The sequence below is a fragment of the Rattus norvegicus genome, chromosome 8, assembly GCF_021556685.1.
Source record: "Rattus norvegicus strain SHRSP/BbbUtx chromosome 8, alternate assembly SHRSP_T2T, whole genome shotgun sequence".
Lineage (NCBI taxonomy): Eukaryota > Metazoa > Chordata > Mammalia > Rodentia > Muridae > Rattus > Rattus norvegicus.
This window is the reverse complement of record NC_141541.1, coordinates 52995261-53018908: the sequence shown is the minus strand read 5'-3', so window position 1 is coordinate 53018908 and position 23648 is coordinate 52995261. Positions and strand designations below refer to the sequence as shown.

The 23648-nt window shown below is 45.6% G+C and overlaps 1 protein-coding gene and 1 long non-coding RNA gene across 4 annotated transcripts; one reads left to right on the top strand and one right to left on the bottom strand.

Moving 5' to 3' along the window:
* The first annotated feature begins 2636 nt into the window (after positions 1-2636).
* On the top strand, positions 2637-13751 carry Cd3e (CD3 epsilon subunit of T-cell receptor complex). 3 transcript variants are annotated; one of them, XM_087561888.1, is made up of 9 exons: positions 2637-2699; positions 2831-2929; positions 5231-5248; positions 6907-6921; positions 10029-10052; positions 10490-10705; positions 11677-11844; positions 12352-12398; positions 13131-13751. In XM_087561888.1, exons 2-9 carry the CDS (start codon positions 2881-2883, stop codon positions 13185-13187), a joined length of 594 nt encoding a protein of 197 aa, XP_087418014.1. In that variant the 5' UTR covers positions 2637-2699; positions 2831-2880; the 3' UTR covers positions 13188-13751. The 3 variants fall into 3 exon arrangements, with proteins under 3 accessions (XP_087418014.1, XP_087418016.1, NP_001101610.2); XM_087561890.1 differs by having other exon boundaries at positions 2828-2929; positions 10035-10052; NM_001108140.2 differs by having other exon boundaries at positions 2655-2699; positions 2828-2929; positions 13131-13749.
* Positions 13752-15186: 1435 nt separating this feature from the next.
* On the bottom strand, positions 15187-17778 carry LOC148004102 (uncharacterized). The gene is made up of 3 exons (XR_015627621.1): positions 17609-17778; positions 16270-16410; positions 15187-15291 (listed from the first exon to the last, which is right to left on the bottom strand). It is a non-coding gene; the product is annotated as an uncharacterized LOC148004102 (long non-coding RNA).
* Between the last annotated feature and the right edge of the window lie 5870 nt (positions 17779-23648).

The following is a 23648-nucleotide window of genomic DNA, read 5'->3' as shown; positions in this document are numbered from 1 at the left end:
GAAAGGACTGCTTGAGGATGAGAGGATCTGTGAACCGGATCTGCGTGACAACATCTAGGACTCCCCTTCAGGACCCCTTGCTACCCCAGCTGATAGGATTGCTGAGAGTGGCAAACAGCCAGGCCCCAGGTATCACCCTCAGGAGAGCCCGTTGCCTCACCCAAGTCCATACCACCTCCCAGGAACTGCTTACATCCAACTACTGGGTAACATGCCCTTTGCCGTGATTCAGGAAAACACTGTGCTCATCACGGTGAGCACGGCCAGCACTCCGAGGCGCTAGCAGAGACCTCTGAGGTTGACTTTCTCTGTCTGCCACCTGGCTTCCCTCCCTCCTTTGCAGGTGTTCTGCATTCCCATGAGCCACTTGCACAGAGTTCTCCACCTCCAGGTTCCTTTCCCAGAGAACTCAAAGGGTGTCAGTGCACTTTGTGAGATGTGAAGATAAGCCCAGAGGGAAGGAAGGAGTCCGTTAATGTGGTTCTGCCCCTGAGGAAAGGCAGGCATAGGGGTGAGATGAGTGGGGTATGGTGTTCTTATTATACACCCACCCCTCCTAAGCTCTGCATTGTTTTTAATATGCACGAGTATCACTCCCACACTTGAGGTTAGCCAAGAGTCTGAGAAGCAATGAAGTATCACTTCCATAATTAAACTTTTCCCATCTAAAAACCTCAAAGAGTCATGCTGGTGGAAAGAGGAACTTGGCAGAGAGCCTCATAACATTAAGTTCAACCCCCTAGGGCCCAGGGAACATGGAGGAAGAGAGATCAGAAAGAGCCACAAAGTGCTGTCTCTGGACAGCATGGCCTCTGTACCCACGAGCTCACTGCAGCTCTGGTTACCAAGCAGCATTCCATCAGGCAGCAGTGCTCAGAGGGTTACATGCGGCGGAAAAAAAAAAAAAAAAAAAAGGAGGAGGGAGAAATGTATTGAGGGTGTCTGAGGGGAGTGGAGTGAAAGGGAGAAATTGAGGTGGATACGATCAAGATACATTGCATACGTGTATGGAATTGTCAGAGATTAGGTAAAAGGTAATCTCTTGGGAAAAGTGGGGAGAGTGAGATAGTAAAGCAGAAAGCCAACCCCAACTCAAAAACAAGGCAGAAAGCGAACCCTGACTCAAAGACAAGGCAGAAAGGGGACCCCGACTCAAAACTAAGGTAGAAAGGGATCGAGAAAGAGAGCTTAGTGTCCACCCCTGGCCTCCACAAGTACCACATACATGTCCAAGCACTCAAACTCCATACATACACGAAAAAATTTCAAAATTTTTTCCATTAATTAATTAACGTATTCACTTATATCCCAATCGCAGCCCCCTCTCCTCCAAGCCTCCCCCGTCAGATAGCCCCTCCCCCATGCTTCCTTCCGGCTTCCTTCCCCTTGTCCTCTGAGAAGAGGGAGGTCCCTCTGGGTACTGAGTCTGATACTATTCCTTATCTGGGGATATGGGTGGGCAAAAAGAATGTAAGAGTAGGAAATTGGGAGAAGGGCTGTGAAACAGTCTTCTAGGCCCGGCACAGCCCATGCAGGCGTGACTTTATAATAGCTGTGGCTGCCAGCAGTGGATCTACACCTAACTGGACCTGTCAACAGTCAATCATGCTTTGGGGCGGGACTTCTGGGGCCTTTCTGCCCAACTGTAGGTTGTAGATAGATTCTGGAAGAAAAGCAGTCATTTTCTTTAGTCCTGTACCCACTGAGGAGCTCTTCAGGCTCCAGTAGATAGTTCCAAACCCATTGTCACACAGATAACCTTCGTTAAACTCATAGATATATAGGGAAACGGAGCCAGAGAGATACCTCAACAGATAAAGCTGTTTGTGGTTAAAAACTTAAAGACCTGAATTGAAACCTGAGACTCACATGTTAGAGAGAATACCTCAAGTTGCCTTCTGACTTCCACACGTGCTGTGGAATGTATATAGCCACACATATACACATATAATAAATAAGTAAATAATGTAAAAGTTTTTAATAAAAAAAGACCTGTTGAGAAAGGGAAAATAATGAGAAAATGTGTTACACATCTATGAAATTATCAAAAAGCAAAGTCAATAAATGTTTTCTACAAAGAAAAAGATAGTTGCTTATAACTCAGAACGTACTTTTGCTAGATTTTAAATTAATGCTAAAAGCTACCCCAGCGGGTGCAGGACTAAAGCCCCTAGCATAGCGTCAGGACATAGGAGCTGTGTGGCGCTCTCACTGTCCAGCAACTTCCCAGCATGTGATGTGCAATGAGAGGCCAGGACAGCTGCATGCCAAAATCCTGTCTCAAAGAAGGAAAGACAAACCAAGCCCCTCGAAGATTATTAATTAAACAGCTCTATCCTGCTGCTCAAATCCAAGGGCATCATAAAAGAAGGCAGATCCTGAGTGTTTCAATGTCTTCCCGCCTCCGCTGGTGGGGTTATGCATAAGGAAAGCGCCCTCAGTGTGGAGGTTCTTTGCACAGGGCACGGGTAGGTGTTTTTCACAGCATTTTTGGAGGCTTGCTAGAGCAATCCCCGGGCTGTTCATCCTTATGGGAAAGCTGTGAGGCCCGGATTTCCTCAGTTAACCAAGGCGGAGGCTTCTGCCTCGAACATTTCCAAGTGACGTGGAGCAGGCGGGCCCTGAGTCCCCTCTACACTTCCTGTGTGGGGTTCAGACACTTGCCTCCCTGCCTGCTTCTGGTGCCTTCTTCAGAAATGGTAAGACTCTCCTTGTAAAGTGCTCCCCATCCCCCTCCCTCTCCCCCTTCATCTTATTATGGCAAACGGTGGTCCAGAGTCCTCAAATGCAGCCAGTATGTTGAAAATGTCATCTGTTTCCTTTTCAGAAGTAATGAGCCAGCCGTGTCCGCCATCTTAGTTGAGAGAGCATTCTAAGAGGATGCAGTGGAACGCTTTCTGGAGCATCCTGGGCCTCAGCCTCCTAGCAGGTGAGTAGTGGGAAATGAAAAGGTGGTGATTTCTCAGGCCACTGCAATGCTCACAGTCTTGCCCAGTGCAGCTGGTGTCTCAGTGACTAGAAGATTCAAGGAACTGTTGGTGATGCCGTTAAGGGGCTGGGGGGGAAGGGGGTGGGATGAGAGCTGGGGACCAGAAAGAAATGTGGCGCAGGTGTGGGGAGACAGACCGTTCAGGAGACGGGCAAAGGAAATCAGTTGGGTTGATCTCATGAACTGAGAGAAGAGGATAATAAGCCCATCTGTCTGTAAACTCAGCAACGTTAAGAACTGACACAAGAAATGAACAGAGATAGCACCTCTCTTGGTTTGGGGGAGATGGGATAGTTAGACTCAGGCTCGTCCCAGCTTAGTATCTTTGAGACAAATACTGTAATTTCTAGTCTTTTGGAAGTGACCAAGAGATTTCAACTAGTTTGTCCTTTTCCTGAAGTAAGGTGGGATATAATTGATAAATAGTTGAGAGTGCGTGGGTACGCATGCAATGCCTCTCTCTCTCTCTCTCTCTCTCTCTCTCTCTCTCTCTCTCTCTCTCTCATACACACACACACACACACACACACACACACACACCATTGCTAAGTGTATGCACTGCATGAAGAAACAAGGATTAATCAATTTGATTCTTAATTCTTCCATGGAAGAAAGGTGGTACAGCCCCTGTCTTACGATGCAGGATTAAATAATCATTCATTGTTAAACAGCAGTTCCGGCAGTTGGTCTGGGAAAACAGGGATGTCTGTCTACAGAGCCTGTGCTCAGGAGGGCTGCATGCACTCCGTGAGCCAAATGGCTCATGAGAGTTTTATGTCAAAGACCTAGAAGATACTGTATTGCCACAGTCAGGCTCCTCTCTCTCGGAACCACAGCCTTTGTGCCTCCATTTCCTGCTGCACCTTGGGTTTCTCAAGCTTGGCTATGCACACACCTTCACTGGGGGTCCCGGGTGAGTTGACTGGCTGCTTGTGAGACAGAGGCTCACGATACAGTCTAGGTTGGCTGGTCTTAAAAACCCTGTGTCCTTCTGCCTTAGCCTGGTGAATGTTGGGATTCTAAGCTCGTGCCAGCACCTCCTTTAACATCTCCTATTTCTAACAGGCTTTGGGATTATTTATATGTGACCAGTCCAAGGAACACACTTTGAGTCTCAAGGGGCAGACTATGAAACAGCCAGGCATTTTCTTAAAGGTCTATGGTATTAATTGTACTCTCCATTAAATTAAGAAAGAAAGAAAGAAAGAAAGAGAGAGAGAGAGAGAGAAAGAAAGAGAGAAAGAAAGAGAGGAAGGAAGGAAGGAAGGAAGGAAGGAAGAAAGAAAGAAAGAAAGAAAGAAAGAAAGAAAGAAAAAAGAAAACACATAAAAGAGAAAAGAGGAGAGTCTAAGGGGTAGTTCAGTGACTGAAGTGCCTCCTACCTACCAAGGCTGACAACAACAACCTATGTTCCCTCCCCAGACCCCACACATGAAAGGAGGGAAACAATTCCTACAGGTTGCCCTCTGACCTCCCAATCCCGTAGCACACATGCACACAAACACACAATAAACAAATGTAAACAAACACAATAAAGGGAAGGATAAAGAGGGAGGAAGAAGGTAAGGAGAATATCGAAGACCCAAGCGCCATAGATATGTGCTCTGTCAGCTCTGGGGATGGGAGAACACCTCACCCTCCATGGAGACTGTTCATAAACAAAGTGCTCAGGCCGTGCAGGGGGAGCTGGCCACTGTGACAGACCCAAGTCAGTGTTGCGTGAGGGGACTCCCAGAGCCCGGATGCATAGGCTCTAGTTGATGAGTTTCAAATAGCCCCACCTCTGTCTCAAGCAGAAAACAAACGGAAAAATTGAGCTCTCAGGCCAGCAAAGACAGAATGAGAAAAATCCTAACACCTGCACCCACCAAGGGCTTGTTTTCCGCCTGAAGTCAGAAAGCAGTTTTCAAAATGGAGGGGCGGTGGCAGAGCTCCATTGCTTTCTTGAGCTACCCGGAAAGGAGCCTCAGCTTTCTAAACTTCTATGTGTTAAATGCTGTGCATTCACATTTAATGCAGGATGTTTCCTCGTTCAGCTTCCTCCTGAATTGGCTGGGAGCCTCTGCCTGATCCCCTGCAGTAAATGTCCTTCCCCCTGGCATAGAAAGTACTGTTATGTGACAGTTGGGGGAAAGGACTTGAGATGCCAGTTCTGGTCAGACAGGAGCACAACTCTTCTCGTTTGGAATTTCAGGCACTCCCAGCATTTACTAACTCATGTTTCTCCTGCTTGTTTTCCAGTTGGCACTTGCCAGGAAGGTAAGATATATTTTCTTTCTTTGCTATGAAAGTCGTGCCAGGACTCTTGATTTAGCTGTCACACTAAATAACAGTGCTCCAGTCTGTAACTGGTGGACAAGGTATAGCAGCCACCCCATGCAATGACAGGGGAGCTGGAAGGCACTCATCACTGGGTATTTCACTGTATCTGTTTTGTGTGTCCATACACAGACACTTACCGTTTGTGTTGCGATTGTCCATGCAATAGAATTATATGCTGCAGAGCTTTGTAGGCTGGACACAACACTCTTCCCTCTACGGTCTAGGTGAATGGTGGACACCACAGTCTATACTCTATAGTATAGATAAACGGTGGCCACAACAGTCTACACTGTATGGTCTAGGTGAATTGTGGGCACAACACAGTACACCATATAGTTGAGTTGAGCAGTGACCTCTGCTACGTAGGTTTGTGTGCATGTGTGCCATGACATTTGTTCAATGACCAAATCACTTAACGCGTTCCTCAGAACTGACTGCATTTGGAGAGTAGTTTTGTCAAGGCTTCCCTTAGACATTCCACAGACAGCAGTGAAAGATTTTTCTCCTCCTTTGCCACATAGATGTATCCCAGGTTAGAGAACCAAGAGACTGCAGAAAACGATGTGTCCGAATGATTTAAAGTTGTTTAAAAGTTCAAAGTAGAGGGAAAGTGACTCAGCTGGAAAATGTTTGCCCGACAAGAGTCAGTCAGGCACAATCCAAGCACTGGGAATGCAGAGATAGAAAGATCCCTGGGGCTTCATTGCAGCCAGTATAGTCTAGTCCTCAAAGTCCAGGTTCAGCTAGAGACCTTGTTCCAAAAGCAATAAGATGGAGATCTATTGCAGAAGACACCTAACATCCACGTCTTCACACACTCACTCATGCACATGCACGCATGCATGTGTTCACAGCACACGCATGCACTCACAGGAACACTGACATACACATAGAAACAAAAAGTTAAAAGTGTCAGATGTGGTGGCTCATGCCTCTCATCACAGCACTTGGGAGGGCAGAAGCAGGCAGATCTATGTGAGTTCAAAGCCAGCCTGGTCTACAAAGTGAGTCCAGGACAGCCAGGGCTTGTTGCACAGAAGAACTGTCTCAAAAAAAAAAAAGTAGTATCAGTGGTCTTCTGCTTTTCCTGTTTGATATGAGGTTTGTAGAGGATGTGAGATTGGCCAGAATGCACGCATAGGTTGACCTTGGTTAAGCTTTTGGGTGGCATTTATTTGGGTGCACATTCATAATCACACGCACCCATAGTCTAAATGTGGATTTCTACATGTCACTAGCCTGAACTTTTTTTTCTCAGGCAGGGAAATAGAATCAAGGCCATCCTAAAACTAGGAGCCTCACTGTCCAGTCAGCACCTCCAAACAGAAAAGTAACATTGTGTTCAAAAGCAGCAACTGTGACAGGCTCCTTCTCCTTCACTGTATACCCGGTGTCCATGACAGCCATTTTGTGCATGGCCGACGGATATAGAATGTAGAATTAAGGCTGCAAACAGCTTGTCATATGCAGTCAAAGCAACTTCAAGATGTGGGGTGCTCTTAACATTGAAGGGAGGGTCCTAGCCTATGGAAACAGGAGGGGTCTTAGTCACCAACAAGAATATTACTAACGGCTTTGTATTGCTTCCTTTCCAGATATCGAGGACACTGGTAAGAAGATTTGCTCTATATGGGCCCCTCTCAGATGTAGAATAAACTATAGGGACCACCACAATGGGGACCACAGCTAAGAGGGGGAGGCTGGGATCATCTGTCTGAGATGTTTCTGGTTGTGTTGCTAGTTTCCATGTCTGCTTAGAGCTGTATGCTTGTGTGCTTCCCTGAGCATGCTGTTGGGGAAAGGCACACAGCCAGGTAGGGGTCACACCCTCTGCTTGTTTCTGTATGAACCCTAAGTTCCTTGAAAGCCAAGACAGCATTTCATTTGCCTGCCCTTGGTTCCCGGCAAGGCTCTATGAAGTGTTTGAGTGAGCAAATGAGCAGAATATTAATATTTTGTTAGTTCTTTGTCCTCAAGAAGCCAACTGTCTTGTAAGAGACACAAATATTTGATGCTATGCAGTGCTACACACAATGGGTAGGTGCAGAAGGAAAAACTAAAATACAAATAATAATAATAATAATAATAATAATAATAATAATAATAATAATAACAACAACAAACTCTGCAAAGCACAGCCAAGCTACCAGGGGGAGGTGGTTCTTGAGTTTTAAAGGTTTCGCTTATACTTTGGGGCGGAAGGATGCTTGAGGAGAAAATTTCACCCCTGAGGCTTGACTGCCATGTTTGAATCCTGACTCGGTTTCCTATTGGGTGATCATGGATAACTTACTTACATCTGTGCTATCCGATCATTGTGTGGGAAATGGAGTCAACGTACACCCCTGTGGTGAGGGCTTAATGATTGATCCAAGACTCTCACGCAGCACCATAGCGGTCAGTAGATGGAATTTAGTAATACTATAGAAATTTGCTGCTTATAGGGAATAAACCTGGGGGTGGGGTATGTGGAGAGATGGCTCAGCCATTAAGACCACTTGCTACTCTTTCAGAGGACCAAAGTTCAGTTCTCAGTACCCATTTTCATCCCCTTTGGGGCTCTATGAGCACCCACACATTTCTGTGCATACCAACAAGCAAACATACACATAAAATTTCTTTTAAATCTCTTGTAAAGGAGATTAAGTGAGTGTGGTGGTGCATACACTTTAAACTCGGTGTTTAGCCTCAGCACTGTGAGTTGGAGGCCAGCCTAGTCTACATAGCAAGTTCGAAGCCACATAGTGACGCCTCTGTGTCAAGGAGAGAGCGGGTTTGGAGAGATGTATACCTTAGAAGCTGAGCACAGGGGTTGGGGATTTAGCTCAGTGGTAGAGCGCTTGCCTAGCCAGCGCAAGGCCCTGGGTTCGGTCCCCAGCTCCGAAAAAAAGAAAAGAAAAAAAAAAAAAAGCTGAGCACAGTCAGATCTGGCTAGTACTTGAACAGAAGAATGAGTGTTAACATTTCTTGAGCACATATGTTTTAACTATTGCCTTAAATAAGGGAGGAGAGGCTTAGAAATAACAGTCCAATCAATGAGGGGTAAATAACTTAATGCCAGGGATGTTTGTAAAAAGGGATGTGTACAAACTTTTCATAGCATGTGATATTTCTAAGCATGGATATCCTGTTCTTGCATGAGCATGTGCAAACCAACGCTCTGACATTGAATTTGGACCAATACGGTTGTAAGCAATTTTTTTAAACGTCCTTTCAAACAAACCTCTTAAACATAATATGTATTTGCTTTATTACTTTGCCTTATTTATGATTTTTGATTCACATACGCTTTCTAGGAAACATCATTGATAAAAATTAAGTCAAAGTCGCCCTCTATTTCATTGTACCCAGCTCCCAGCTGGTGGCTGGTAGAGCAGGATCTGTGTGTGTGAAGGCCCAGCCACGTGACTGTTGAGTGGCTGAGTGGGAGCTCTTCACTGCTCTCCATGGTAGCAGGACCTCAGGAAGAAAGAGAGGCAAGAAAGCAGCCCTTCACATGAGCGTCTGCTATGGGAATCCACTTTCACCTTCAGGGTCCCTTCGATTCTCTCCAATACCTCTGAGGCCGTCATTTTACCTCCTGATGAGGAGACTTGAAGCTGGGAGCCGTGGTACATACATGGCACTTAAGAGACTAAGGCAGGAACAAGCATTCTGTGTCTGAGCCACCCACCACCATTTTCTCTCCTCCAGCTCAGATTCCGTCATGTCAGGGCTCCCGCATATCCCAGTAGTGTCCAGGATTCAGCCACAACTCTCCTAGAAGGACCACCAGCCCACCTCAGAAACAATGTCTGTTAATAGGGAATGTGGTTTGTATGAATGGATTTCTGTTGCCCACAGCTCTGACTCCTCCCACCAACCGAACAATGGAGAACCCACTCTACTCAGAGACAGTGCAATGTCAAGTCATTCTTTACAGAAAGAGCCTTTCTCTTTTGAGGATGTGGCTCAGCCAGCAGACTGCTTGCCTGGCATGCACAAAGCCCTGGGTTCAATCCTCAGCACCACGTGAACTAGCCACGGTGGTATGCACCTAGAATCCCAGCGCTCAGGAGTTAGAAGCAGGAGGATCAGAAGTTGAAGTTCATTCTCAGCTTCATAACAAATTTGAGACCAGCCTTGACCCCATAAGATCTTGTCTCAAAACAAAAAGATGAAAATTATGAAAAATGTATTAGACCTGAGAGCCAGTGATTCACATTCACAGAGGTCTTTGTTTCTGAGACCCTGTGACAGCTCTCTGGAAGATGGTTCTGACTGAAGTAGGAGAACTGTCCTCGAGTTTTCTGTCTTATGAGTCTAGTTTCCACAGTTATGGCTTCTGAGCACATGCTCCTGCATTTTGAATTTGAAGTCTCTGGATTATACATGAGCCTATCTTGGGGTAAATCCAGGCCTCTCCTCTGGGACTTACAGTTCTTGATGGGTTGGTATCTAATCTGACTAGAAAATGTTGGGCTGGAGAGATGACTCAGTGGTTAAGAGCACTGACTGCTCTTCCAGAGGTCCTGAGTTCAATTCCCAGCAACCACATGGTGGCTCACAACCATTTGTAATAGGATTCGATGTCCTCTTCTGGTGTATCTAAAGACAGCCACAGTGTACTCATATAAATAAAAATTGATTAAAAAAAAAGAAAGAAAGAAAAGAAAACACTTACCTCAAATTGAAGTGTAAACCAGAGTTCTTTTCTTACTGGTTTTTTTTTTTTCAGTTACAGATGATGGAGCACAGAAACGTGAGTTTACAATGCTTTATTTACACCCCGTCAGAAGATAGAGACTGATGGGTGGCATGGAGGAAACGGATTGAGAGAGATCAGCCCCAAGAACCAAGATCTTCCTGTTTCATTCCCAACAACTACTTTAGAAAGAGTTCAAATAAGGACTCTCGTGGGATTTTCTTTAGTTTCAGCCTCCCTTCCCAAGTCCCTATCTACTGCCTATATGCTAAAGCCAACTTCCAGAAGGTTCTCTGCCCCTCATCTTTTCACACATTCCCTCTCCCAACTTCTCTAGTCAGTCAGTACACATCTCTCCACCAAGCAAACCTTGACGCTGCCCAGTGATAAGTGATTTCCTGTATCTCATTGCTTCTTGAAGCACTAATTTGACACTTGTGAAATTTCCCTGGACTTTTCCCCTCCCACCTCCTTCCCTTTTCTTCTTTCCCCAGAGTATGAAGTCTCCATCTCAGGAACCAGTGTAGAGCTGACGTGCCCTCTAGAGAATGAGGACAACTTAAAGTGGGAGAAAAATGACAAAGTCCTGCCTGATAAGAATGAGAAACACCTGGTGCTAGAGGATTTCTCGGAAGTCAAGGACAGTGGTTACTATGTCTGCTACACAGAAAGCTCAAGGAAAAACACGTACCTGTACCTGAAAGCCAGAGGTAACTCGGGCTCCTCCCAAAACAGCTTTCTCAAGAACCCCATCACCTCACAGCTCCTCCTGCGCTCCACCCCAGGCTCCCTGGGGCCACACATTTCAGTATTTTCTGAAAAATAGATTGCACGGTGTGGCCTGGAGTTGTCATGGTAACTCCCATTGGTACCAGGTGTAGAACAACAATTTCTCACAGACGAAGGCGTGGGTCACCTGCCTTGTAACTTACCCAGAATCATGAGTTGATGGGATCCCTTTTTCAGAGACCCATTCTATTACAAGGACATCCGGAGAGACTCAGGGCCACTACCTAAAAGTCCCAAACCCAGGCACCACAATAGACAATGAGCGCTCCATCTGTTAGGTACTGACTTGTCTTTGGTTTGAGGCTTTGCTTTGGTGTTTGGTGTTTGTTGGTTGGGTTGGGTTTTTTTTTTTTTAATAGTCCTGGATATCCTGAAACTCACTCTGTAGACCAGGCTAGCCTCAAACTCTCAAAGATCTGCCTCCGGCATGCTGGGGTTAAAGGCATGTGCCACCACCTCCAGCCTAAGTACTATGTCTGTAACCCTTACACATGCCTCACGCTATCCAAGGGCCTGGGGACACTAGGCAAGCCTCTGAGATCCACCCCCACGGCCCACACGATGGGATCCTTTCCTGCCATCCCCACATCAGCCATATTGAGCACATTTTTATTCCCATTTTGTTGATGTGAAAACAGAGGCTTTATGGACTGAAAACTCCCCACAACTAGTGAGTGATGGAGCCGAGACACCAGAGCCTGTGACCATAATCACCCACATTGCTTCTTATTGTCATTCTCATGGGACACCACTACAGGGAAAACTCTGGTGCTGGCCAGCATGCAGGTGTCTAAGGAAGACTTGTCTTCCTTTGTTTCTTTCTCTTCTCCCATATCATGGTATTATCCTTCTTGGGTCATTTCTCTCCCTCCCCCACCCCTGTGCCCTGCAGTGTGCGAGAACTGCATGGAGGTGGACCTGACAGCAGTATCCATAATCATCATTGTTGACATCTGCATCACTCTGGGCTTGCTGATGGTCGTTTATTACTGGAGCAAGAAAAGGAAGGCCAAGGCCAAGCCTGTGACCCGAGGAACTGGTACTGGTGGCAGGCCCAGAGGTAAAGCCCAGGGCTGGGTCAGGAGACTTTTCGCCTGGGCCAGGATGGGCACCAAGCCTACAGCAGATTCCAAACCGCTTCTTTAGCATATTCTTGGGAATACCAAGATCCCTATCAAGGGTCCCCCATTCAAAATCATTCCTCTCCTTCCACCCTAAAAAACTCTGATGACCAACACTGACCAACCAATCCAGTGGGCTTCCTCAGATGCCTGGAGCACTCTTCAGTAAACAGATTCAATCCCCAAGCTATGGGCAGAGAGATCTCAAGATTTTAGCTCCTACCTCCTCCTCTCCTCCCCACTGCAGAGAGAATGGAGGAGTCACACTTGAGGAGGAAGCCTTAGGGATGGGGTGAAGGAAAGCAAAGGAAGGGTAGCTGGATGGGAAAAGGAGATTAGAAGAAAGAACAGAGAGGATTGCCCTCCCTTGGGTTGGATCTCCTAGCAGCCATCTTCACTGCAAGACTGGTGTTCAGCATGAAAACAGTACTCTCTGTCCTCTGCAGGGCAAAACAAGGAGCGGCCGCCACCTGTTCCCAACCCAGACTATGAGGTAACCAGATATGAAGGGGGTGGGGGGAGTTGGAGGGGGCTCCTCCTAGAGACACCAGCAGGAACTGTCCTTCTTATCTGCCAGTCACTTCAAGCTGCTCGCCTGAGCTCCCTGGACAGGCTACCCATGTGTGTGCCTTCTCTGCCTTCTTCAGGACTATCTCAAAGGCTGTTTGGCTCCCACAACCATGTAGAGGCAGGGGACTAGAGGAGAGGAGACATGCCTCTTCCTCTTGTTTGGCTGAGATTCAGCCATAGAGAACACCACATTTGCAAATGTTAGCCAGAGAGATAAGAAAAGAATGGTGTTCCACTAGCATGCCCTAGGACAGTGCGTACACAAGCATGCAGCCAGGCACCACGGCCCCTCTCCCACCAGGCTGCCCTTTGACTTGGCAATTGATAAGTTAATGCCTGGCACCAGGGCTTCCCTCCATGTGACTGTGCACCAGAAGTCATTGGAGATTCTCTCTATCACACTGGATGAACTGAACAAAATTTAGAGCACCAGGAATGGGGTATTTAAAGATTCCAGTAACTCCAGTGACCCTCGAAAAAGTCAGTGTTTGCAGCCTCCATGGCTGAGTTAGGGAAGCTCAGGCTCCTCCTGACTCAAGCTCAGAGGTCTCACCTCGGGCTGCAGCCAATGCTCCAAGGTAACTACAGCTCCTTTTCATTCCTTCACATCTCCTTCCTCCCACCGTCCTAACCACCTTCCCCCTTCCATCCTCAGCCCATCCGAAAAGGCCAACGGGACCTGTATTCTGGCCTGAATCAGAGAGCAGTCTGACAGATAGGAGGGACACTGCCTTCTGTGGACCCATGCTATTCCTTGTTCTCTGGACAAGCGGCAGAGTCCACAGCCTTATTCTTCAGCCTCCTGGTGAACACGCATCCTAGAACCTTCCTCTCCCACTTCCTTTGCTAGAAGCCAGTACTAGGACATTGCTGACTCAGTATCCTTTGAAATATCATGACTGGTCAGATTGTCGGCCAGCCACCTTGTGGGGATACTTTTCTCAGTTGCCCTGCTGCCATTCCCTGCCAGCTCCCCCCTTCTTCACCAATGTCATCTCTGCCTTCAATCCCTTCCCTCTCCTAATTGGCCCTCATAGCCAGCACTTTCCTATAGCTTTCTGTTTTTCTACCTCTGTATTTTATGCCCTTCTCTGGGGATGGATTTGGTGATCATTGGCATAGGTCCTGCCCCATTCATAGATCCTGACCCAGCCCCTGCCACGGGCCCCTTTCCAGGCTTCACCTTAGGTCCTTGGATGGTCATCTCCATATCCATCAATATACCAAGCTCTTCTTTGCTAATGCAAAAGCAATAAAGTATGTTGGTTGGAAAAGATATGTCTCTTTTCTTCTGAAGATCCTTCAAAGCAGCCTGTGTCCTAAGTTCAGACCCTGCCCAGAAATTCAGTGTTGTGCTTGTTAGAGGAGGTGGACACTAACAAGCCCTCCACATGCATCACATCACCAATGGTGCGGAGAGTGGTAGATGGGTCCCTGATGGAGTGGTTGGTCCATAAAATGAATGAGACACCCAGGGCACCTGAAAGGCAGAGACAGGAGGGTGAGGAGGGAGTTGTGGCTGAGATGCTGGCTTCCATCAACTCAGGAAATGTTGATGAGCAGAGCCCAGGGAAGTGGAGAAAACCCTCGATGTGCAGTTCCCTCCTGCCCTGGAGGCAGCTGCCCAAGCCCCAGGCAGTGGTGGTTATGCAACAGGATGTGGGCTGTGCTGGGAGTTAGGATGAGAGAGGTGTAGTGGCAGCCAGGGACCACATACTGGAGGCTAGCGATGAGAGAATGTGGTTCTTGGTCTCCCACACACTCTGCTTGCAGGAGAGAGGAATCCAGAGCCCAGGCAAGCTCTCCTAGGCCAGCTCAAGCCAGCAGACTCTCTTTTCCACCTTTCTGCCCTCAGACACATGCCTGCTGACTTCAGGGCTATTCGTTATGTGACATTGACTTCTGTGCCTAGCACGGTCCACACTCAGCCTTGGACTTGTAACTACAGCTCCTGTTAGTTGGTCTCCACTAAACTGTCACCTTTTTCTCTCTAAGCATTGATGCTTATGTTAAAATGAGCCTTGGTGATTTTGCCCATCACCAACCACTAATAAGGCTGTCCCAGGGGTGGCAGATTTTGTCCTGCATATATTTGATTGTGTCCCATCAAGGACATTTATAGCTCAGCATGACAAAAGCATTAACATTTGGTGTTTACTGAGCATTAACTATGTATGCTCCAGAAGTTGTTATTAGTCCTACATCTGTCCTCATTTAATCCTTAGACTCTACAAACATCTTCCATCTATAGTGGGCTCGGAGAGGTAGAATCATTTATCCATGTGAAGTGAAATGCAGGGCTAGAATTAGCAGCTTTCTAATTCCAGGGCACTTTTTTTTTTGAGACAGGGTCCCACTATGTAGCTTTGGCTGTCCTAGAACTCAGTATACAGACTAGAAACTTACTATGTAGACCAGACCATCTTCAAACTCACAGAGATCCCCCTCCCTGTGCCTCTGCTACCCAAGTGCCAGGATTCAGAGTGTGCACTACTATACTCTGCTTCTAACTCCAGCACTCTGACACCTACCCACTATGACTGTGACCATGGCAATGTTCTTCCTCCTACAATACGTCTCTGGAAAAATGGAGGCGTTAAAAATAGAGCTGAACTCTGGTCTGTTTTCTATATGGGGTGGAGGCAGGATAATATAGAATGAAGGCAGATGCTACGCCAAGGAAAGTGGGTGTCATGCAAAACACAGCTCTTACTCCAAATAGAATAGCAGACAGTTTATTCTGGAGTCAGCAAGACGGCTCAGCAGGTGACGGTGCTTGCCACCAAACCTGAAGACCTGAGTTTGAATCCCAGAACCTACATGGTAGAAGAAAACCAACTCACATAAATTGTCCTCTGACTGCTGACCCCACCAGGGAAGAAGAAGATCATTACCACAATTTCTGAGCCAAATTTGAAGCAAGCTTTTTACTGGCCCTGTCTGTGGATACTTGCCAGGTCTGCACCCACTATCTCCAGAGCACGATTGTAAGTCAGGGGCTTAAAAAAAGCAAAGCCCACAAGGCCACCTACTTTCCACCTTTATCTAGTCAGGGGCAAGTATGCACCCCGATGTTCGTTTGGGCGGTGAACCTGCTGACAGTGGGCGACCAGGTACATCCTGTGCGTTTGGGGCAACCAAGCGTGTTTATAGAAGCAAAAACTCATGGCTTATTATCTTACATAAACAACAGCACCCCCAATTCCAGGAAGTTACCTTCCTTGGGCAGGCAGGGCTTACAGGTTAGAGGCATTGTGTTTAACAGTTAAATCTCTTACGCACAGTGATTTAAACTTAAACACAATGTTGGCCATCACGTTTCCTTCTTTTTTTTTGGAGCTGGGGACCGAACCCAGGGCCTTGCGCTTGCTAGGCAAGTGCTCTACCACTGAGCTAAATCCCCAACCCCAACAATTTTTTTTTTCTTAAAGCCATACAATGGCCTTACTTTACATAGAGCAGGTTACGTGTCCTACCATGTCCTAGACGTACTTCAGCTAATGAATCTACTTGTTAATAGATCTGGGTCTGTTTGGTTTTAGCAGGTAGGTACCTTTCCTCCTACGCCAATAGGCTCTGTAGGTACCTATTTGTCCCATGGACCATGGAGTTTCCTTTTGACCTAACATCCCAGCCTTTTGTAGAGGGTAAAGGGTAATGCACTCTCTTCTCTAAGTACTTCCTGAAGAAATTGGGACATCATTGCCAGGGCCCTGGAAGGCTAGAACGCTAGTCAGAGGCGAGGAGGGGATTCAGCCAATGGGGGATGCAGCAGAAGCATCTGTTTATCTGACCCAGCTGAAGAGACAGGGAGCAACCATATCTGCTGGACTGGTCCACGTCGGCTTTGAGCAAGTCCAGGGCTTTCGGTCATTTGGAACAGGTTGCTGTCCACAGCTGATTCCTGGATGGTGTTTGTCAGCTGAGTAGGAATTCTGCTGGGACAGATATAGACCAGGGACAGAAGTTTACCAGTGTTTGTAATCTGTACTAAAATCCACGTTGTAGAAAAGGCAGCTGGCAGGTGTGTCTGCAAAATGGCTGGAGTAGACTCATGCCTTTGAGTCATAGAGAAAGCTTGCAGTTAAAAGGCTATACTTTCTTTTCTCTGTCCAGGGGGCTGGGTATGTAGACTGGACAGAGATGTTTTGAGCCCGAAGAGAAGCGCCATTAAGTCTACACTCAGAAAACAACCAAAGGAGTTTAAAAGCTTGAGCTAGCGACGGATCACGGCAGTCAGTGCTTCACCAGCTGATCAGAACTCCACTGCTCAATGTGAAAACTCTGAACTTTTGAAACCTTAGTCTGATGATAGCATAGCAAGAAGGAACGGAATCTGAAACATTTCTTTTTTTTTGTACACCTTGAATCACTTCCTCAGGTCTTCAGATTTTATTTAAGCTTGAAACCTTTTATTTCTATCCAATCATTTTCCATGACACACAAGTAGTTGATTACTGAGAGGAGTCCTTGAAAAACACAACCTTGGGGTTGGGGATTTAGCTCAGTGGTAGAGCGCTTGCCTAGGAAGTGCAAGGCCCTGGGTTCAGTCCCCAGCTCCGAAAAAAAGAACCAAAAAAAAAAAAAAGAAAAAAAAGAAAAACACAACCTTTTTAAATAAAGGAGCAGTAAAAGGTTTCACCTGAAACCTGTTTATCCTTCAACGTGAAGCCTCTTAGCAAGGCACACCTGGCTGCCTCTCACAGCAGAAGGGCCTAGCAACTCTAGAAAGTGCAAGGGCTGATTTTTACAGATGAAATGAACTAACAAGGTAGCTACAGCCTTGGGGAGAAGCTGGGTGCCTCCTGCTGCCACACTGAGAGGGCTAGTCAGTTCAGTCCTCAATACCATCAGAGATCAGAGAAGGATAAATTATAACAAGAAGTAGGAACCAAATGGCCTCTGTATCAATTCAAATGATAAAGACTTACCAGCTACCCAGACAATTACCCTAGTGGGCTCCTATGGTCTCACTAGCTTCACTGGGCCTCAGAGTTTATAAGTCTTTGGCTATCACACAAGACAGCATTACATTTTCAGCTTCTACATAGGACAGCATCGACCTTCAGCTACCAAACCCAGGAGGTCTGAGAGGTTTTTCTGTGGATGAGGATTTAAGGGAAATTGGCCTACCTTGACCTAGGCAGAGTAGGCCGTCAACAGTGTCCACAGGTTGTGCAGGGCTTTGGCATCAGGCAAGGCATGGGGCAGTTTTTCCAAGTGGTTAGCTTGACCACAATTCAAGTTTGTGCCCCTTCTATCTTCTTTGGAGATCTTGGGGTTGCTTCTAGGAAGTGGCATTTCTATCACAGGAAGGATTTTCAATTAAATATTTAAATGCCATATTCTGCAGATCTCTAAAGGGTTTGAAGACCATTATCTATTAAATATACATGGTTTTAAGCAAATTTTACTTTATTTTAGTTGTTTGCTTTAGGCTTAACCTAGAAAATATATACAAGAAGCTAAATAAAGGTTATTCCTGTAATAAATTTCATTAGTACTTAGCATGACTACTAGCATATTTCTGAACATATTAAAGAATTTAATCATTCATAAAGTGACTATTAACATGAGTGTCTTAATTATCTCTAACAGTTTACGATACGTTAGTAGCTTTTAATAAGATTCAGATTATACAGCTTTATCCCTGTTAGGTTTAGCCTTAAAAATAACAATTTCTGAATTGAAGTTCTTTTGTTATCAAAATAAAACTTTAAATCGTAAAAACAGTCCATAGGGAGACTGGCACCTTTACTCTCCTGGTCCGTTCATAGCACACCGTTACAGAATATCACAGTTTCCTGTAAGACTCAGCTTCTCAAAATATCTAAAGCCTAACAAAGTTAGCAAAGCCAAGGAAGCTTCTTTTTTTTTTTTCTTTTTTCTTTTTTTTGGAGCTGGGGACCGAACCCAGGGCCTTGCGCTTGCTAGGCAAGCGCTCTAACCACTGAGCTAAATCCCCAACCCCCCAAGGAAGCTTCTTAAGTCAGCCTCTGTCAGCCTGGATAGACCTGTGGTAAGAAGAGACATTCCATGGGCTCTTAGTCATGGTCTTGCTTTACCCTAGATAGGAATATCCAAGTTTCTAATGTTTAGTGTTTAGTGCTTATAGCTGTGGGCCTAACTCTTTAGCCTTTTATTTATTTCTTAAGTTATATATTAATAAGGGACATAATAATGTAACACATTTTTATAAAGTGCCAAGCCTCAGCTCCTCTCCATGACCTCGCTGTGCCTTTTAAATCATTACCCCTTGGATGACTCTTACATTACAAAGTGTGGCTGCCAGCAGGAGGTACATTATGGTATACAGAACACATGGACGTACAGCTTTAATACCTTATTAAACAAGCATTGCTTTTAATCTTATCTTTCATAAACCTTGTTTTTAATAACTTGTTTCCAGGACAAGAATTATCATGCAAAAACCCATCCTAACCCAAAATATCTTGGAGACCTGTTGTTTCCTCCTTGGTTAGGTTATACCTTGTCACCTTGGTCAAGATGGTGGTGAAGTCACATGTCACTCACCCTCTCCAATCCTAACAAATTATGGCTTCCAGCCATGTGGCAGCCTCCATCCCACTGGGGGACAGCAGTTAAGATGACAGCAAGCCACATGTTGCTTATAGCCCAAGACAGCATAGTGCAACACGGTCCCTTTAAGATTAGTTATATCTACATTCTGTCAACTCCCTGTATTATGAATTTTAATTAACATTCTGTTACTGATTTTACAGACTTTTAACCATATCCAATAAACATACAAGTCTTGAGGTACAGAGAACTCACATTATAGTCTTACAAATCTTGAGATAAAGTTTATATCCTAGGAGAAGTTTTAGGCAGTTAAATGAAACCAGTCGTCTAAGGTGCTCTGCTTTGTTCTCTTTTCCCTGTCACAAAATCATGTGGCTTCCCTGACATAGGACAGAGAGGAAATTTAAATAACCATGCTTGGGTTGCAAGAAGGGAAAGCCATAACCCAACTCTAGAGCCAACTTTTCAATAAGATAGGACAAAAAAACCCCAAGTTTAATATTCACACCCAAAGATATATGATTCCCTACTGTGGTGGTTTGAATGGTTTGAATAAGGCCCATGGGAAGTGTCACTGTTAGGAGGTGTGGCTTTGTTAGAGTAAGCATGGCCTTGTTGGAGAAAGTGCCTGACTGTGGAGGGTGGGATGCTCAAGCTCCACCCAGGGCAGAAGACAGACCCTCCTCCTGGCTGACTGCAGAAGACAGTCTCCTGCTATTTACTGCCTTTGGATCCAGATGTAGAACTCTACGCTCTTCCAGCACCATGTCCGTCTGGATTCTGCCCTGCTTCCCACCACGGTGATAATGAACTGAACCTCTGAAACTGTAAGCCAGAGCCCCAGTTAAATGGTTTCTTTTATAAGAGTTACCCTTGTTATGGTGTCCCTTCACAGTAATAAAACCCTAACCAAGACACCTGCTAAACTGAATCCAGTGACCAGAAGGCTCAAAGACAAGAAATTCTGATCACTGTCCATGGAAGCTGCCATAGTAAACAGCAGCAGAGGCTGGCATCAGGTGGTGACAGGGACAACAAAAACAAAACCAATAAACACAGAACCCAGAAAGTACAAGAGACAGAGACAGTGAAAATAAAACCAATAATCACAGAAATAGAAAGCTCACGCACTCCAAGGAGACAAGTCAGAAACAAAACATGTGGCCACCATCATTCATACATTCAATTGAATCTGATCCATTTCCATCTTGCAACCAAACTTCTGCAAAGACAAGACACGAAACCAGGGGCTGGGGATTTAGCTCAGTGGTAGAGAGCTTGCCTAGGAAGCACAAGGCCCTGGGTTCGGTCCCCAGCTCCGAAAAAAAAAAAAAAAAGACACAAAACCAGACCAAGAACCTCAGGTTTGTGGATGCGACATCTTATTTTTTGTCCTGGATGGGAGAATATTTGGGTTCCACAGAATCCCTCCTCATCCCAGATGGGAATCCCAACAGAACCAGATGTCACAGGAAGTTAGTTTAATTTACCAGGGGAGGCCCCCATAGATGCTTGCTGTTTTTCTCCGCATGGTAGTTCACTCTAATAGTCCAGGAAACTGAAAATACACTTCAGAACCTCGGAACATATCAGAGTGGGCACCACCTGAGGTGGCCCTTCAGCCCGAGTCCCAGAGTAAGAGTCAGGCCTTAGAATTTGGATGAGTGGTCTGATCTCGCTGGGGCCTCCAGAAAATATTAGTTCCATCAAGTGAGAATAAGAGCACTACCACAAATTTCGAGCCAAATCTGAAGCAAGCTTTATTAAAGACTGGCCAGGTCAATGGATATTGGTCAGGTCCATACCCAGTATTCCCAGACTCTGGCCCCAAATTACATTAGTCAGGGGCTTATAAAAGCAAAATCTACAAGGCTACATACTTCCTACGTTTGTCCAATCAGGAGCAAGCATGCATCCTGACCTACTTCCTACCTGTAGATCTCCCACCCACACGTGATTAAGCACGTCTGTGCAGGTGGGGCAACCAAGCTTGTTCATAGAAGAAAAACTCATGGCATATTATCTTACATAAACAACAGCTCCCAACATCTCAGGAAGTTGTCTGTGCTTGGGCGAGTGGGCCTTACAGGTGAGCACAGCAATTTACATTTAAAACATAATATTACCTTCACATGACCACAAGAGCATCATGAAGTGTGTGCTCGTATGCCCATGCACACACACACACTTTTAAAAGATGAAAAGGGGGGGGGGGGGGGCAGGATCTGGAGAGATAGTCCAGTAGTTAAGAGTACTCCCTGCTCTGTCAGAGACCGGAATCCTATTCCAGCTTCCATGTGAGGCAGCTCATAACTGTAACTTGCTCCATGGACTCTGGAACCCTCTTCTGCCTCCTTGGGCATCTACACACATGTGACTTATACACATAAAGACACCAAAAAAACCATAAATCTTTTGACAGGTGTGATGGTGCACACCTTTAATTCCAGCATTCAGGAGGCAGAGGCAGAGGCAGGTGGACCTCTGAGTTTGAGGACAAGTTTGGTCTACTGAGTGAGTTCCAGGATAGCCAGGGCTACACAAACAAACCCTGTCTCAAAAACAAAAAAAAAAAAAAATGTAAAATAAAATAAATATTTTTAATGAAAAAAATCGAGAAGTCAATTATCCTGGGTCAACTATGAGTGCCACACCCTTGAACGTTGATCTAGGTTGCCCTGTTCCACTATGGGAACTGTGTGTAGAGAGGTGTGCTCACACATGGCATGATGTCCAAAGAGTCATCAGTGTCTCCCTCTCTCATCTACCACCCAATTGCCTTAAGACAGGCTGGCCAGACACTCTTGGGATCCACCTGTCTCTGATGTAGCCATTCTCAGCTTTTCAAATGGGTGCTAGGGATTTGAACTCATGTTTGCACAGCACTCTTATCCACCAGATGCCCCTGGCGGTCATTATTGTTTCTTTGTAGTCATAAAATAAACTCCTAAATGCATGCATTGGCCGAATGCATTGTTGGGAACAGCAGGTGGGCAAATTACAACAAGGAATCTCTAGGTTTCAGATTCAATCTGATGACTTTCTTAGCACTGGGGTTGGCGGAAGCTTCTGGACCATTGATGGCCCAAGATAACCGTGGATCTAGTTCTGCACCATCCCAACTCTCCACAACCACAAGAGCTCTAATCAGTCTTCAGAGTCTTCAACACACATGCAGCCTCTTCGAGGAATGTCAGTTCACAAAGATAACAGGCTGGATACTCAGTGGGGTTCAGAGGACAGCAAAAATGTTTTAGGAGAGCATAGGAGTCTAAAGACCTGAAGAGGAGCCCCTCCCATCTTCAGCCGAAGACCAGGCAACGCACTTGAAAGGATAAGGAGAAAGCTTTGCAGCTATCAGGGCTGGAAATAGTTGCTCTGACTTTATAATGCAAGGCGCTGGAAAGAGCTGGAGGTTATGTGGCAGAAGAGGCAAGCATTCATTCAGAAGCCTCTTTGGTAAAGGCACTCATCCCATTTGGGAGGGTTCTGTCCTCAGGACCCAGCCTCATACAGAGGCTCCACCTGCTAATACCATCAACATCTAAATTGGGAGAGAGCAAAGATGGTGTGACAGTACATTCCAGTAATAGGGATATATATATATATATATATATATATATATATATATACACATATATATATACATATATATATACATACATACATATATATATATATATGTAGAGAGAGAGAGAGAGAGAGAGAGAGAGAGAGAGAGAGATTGGTTTTTTTTTCTTTTTCTTTTTTTCGGAGCTGGGGACCAAACCCAGGGCCTTGCACTTGCTAGGCAAGCGCTCTTCCACTGAGCTAAATCCCCAACCGAGAGATTGGTTTTTAAGCCTGGGGATGTAATTCAATTGGTAGAGTGCTTGTCTAGTATACATGAGGTCCCGTGTTTGATCCACACCATTGCAAAAACCAGGAGTGGTGGCATGTGCTTGTAATGCTAATAAAAGTGAAAGCTGCAAGTCATCTTTAGCCACATAATATGTTTGAGGCTACCCTGGGCTTCATGAAACTCAATCTCCGATTTTTTTTTTTTTTACATTTTATTATTGTCAATGCCGAGAACATTAACCTATATAAATATGTTCTCCGATGAATGCTTAGGGTCATTTTGAAATTTGTTGGAACTTCTGTCCTGATCTCAAGCAAAAATTCATATAACATCTCTCTTTGAAACTCACCCAGCAACTCAAAGAAATCTGAAAATCAAGCATTCGAACACAGCACCAGGGTGTACTGATTTGGTATTTACATGCTGAGGGAGGATGGGAAAATATTAGAAGTCTTTGATCCCATACGAACCCCCTGTGTTTCTACAACAACAGGAAACTCTTATGTAGAGTAAGAACAGTGCGATTTATAACACAGCACACAAGAGCCTCAAGCTGAGCCAAGGTGGTTCAGGCAGTGGTTGGTTGGTTGTTGGTCTGGCAGTGGACAAGCGCCTAGAGCAAACACTGTGTGTTAGGACCAAAGCCGAATGAATTCGCACTGTGCAAGACCCGCAACACTGTCAGAAACACCTGGAAGTCATTATGTTCTTCATTTTGAATTAATTTGGGGATGAAGGCAGGCAAGATGGCTCAGAGGGTAAGAGTTGCCACACAAGCCTGATGACCTC

Coding starts and splice junctions, on each gene's coding strand:
- Cd3e (XM_087561888.1), top strand. CDS start 2,881: ATGCAGTGGAACGCTTTCTGGAGCATCCTGGGCCTCAGCCTCCTAGCA. Junction 11,845..12,351: donor TACTGGTGGCAGGCCCAGAG/GTAAAGCCCAGG, acceptor TGTCCTCTGCAG/GGCAAAACAAGGAGCGGCCG. Junction 12,399..13,130: donor TTCCCAACCCAGACTATGAG/GTAACCAGATAT, acceptor TTCCATCCTCAG/CCCATCCGAAAAGGCCAACG.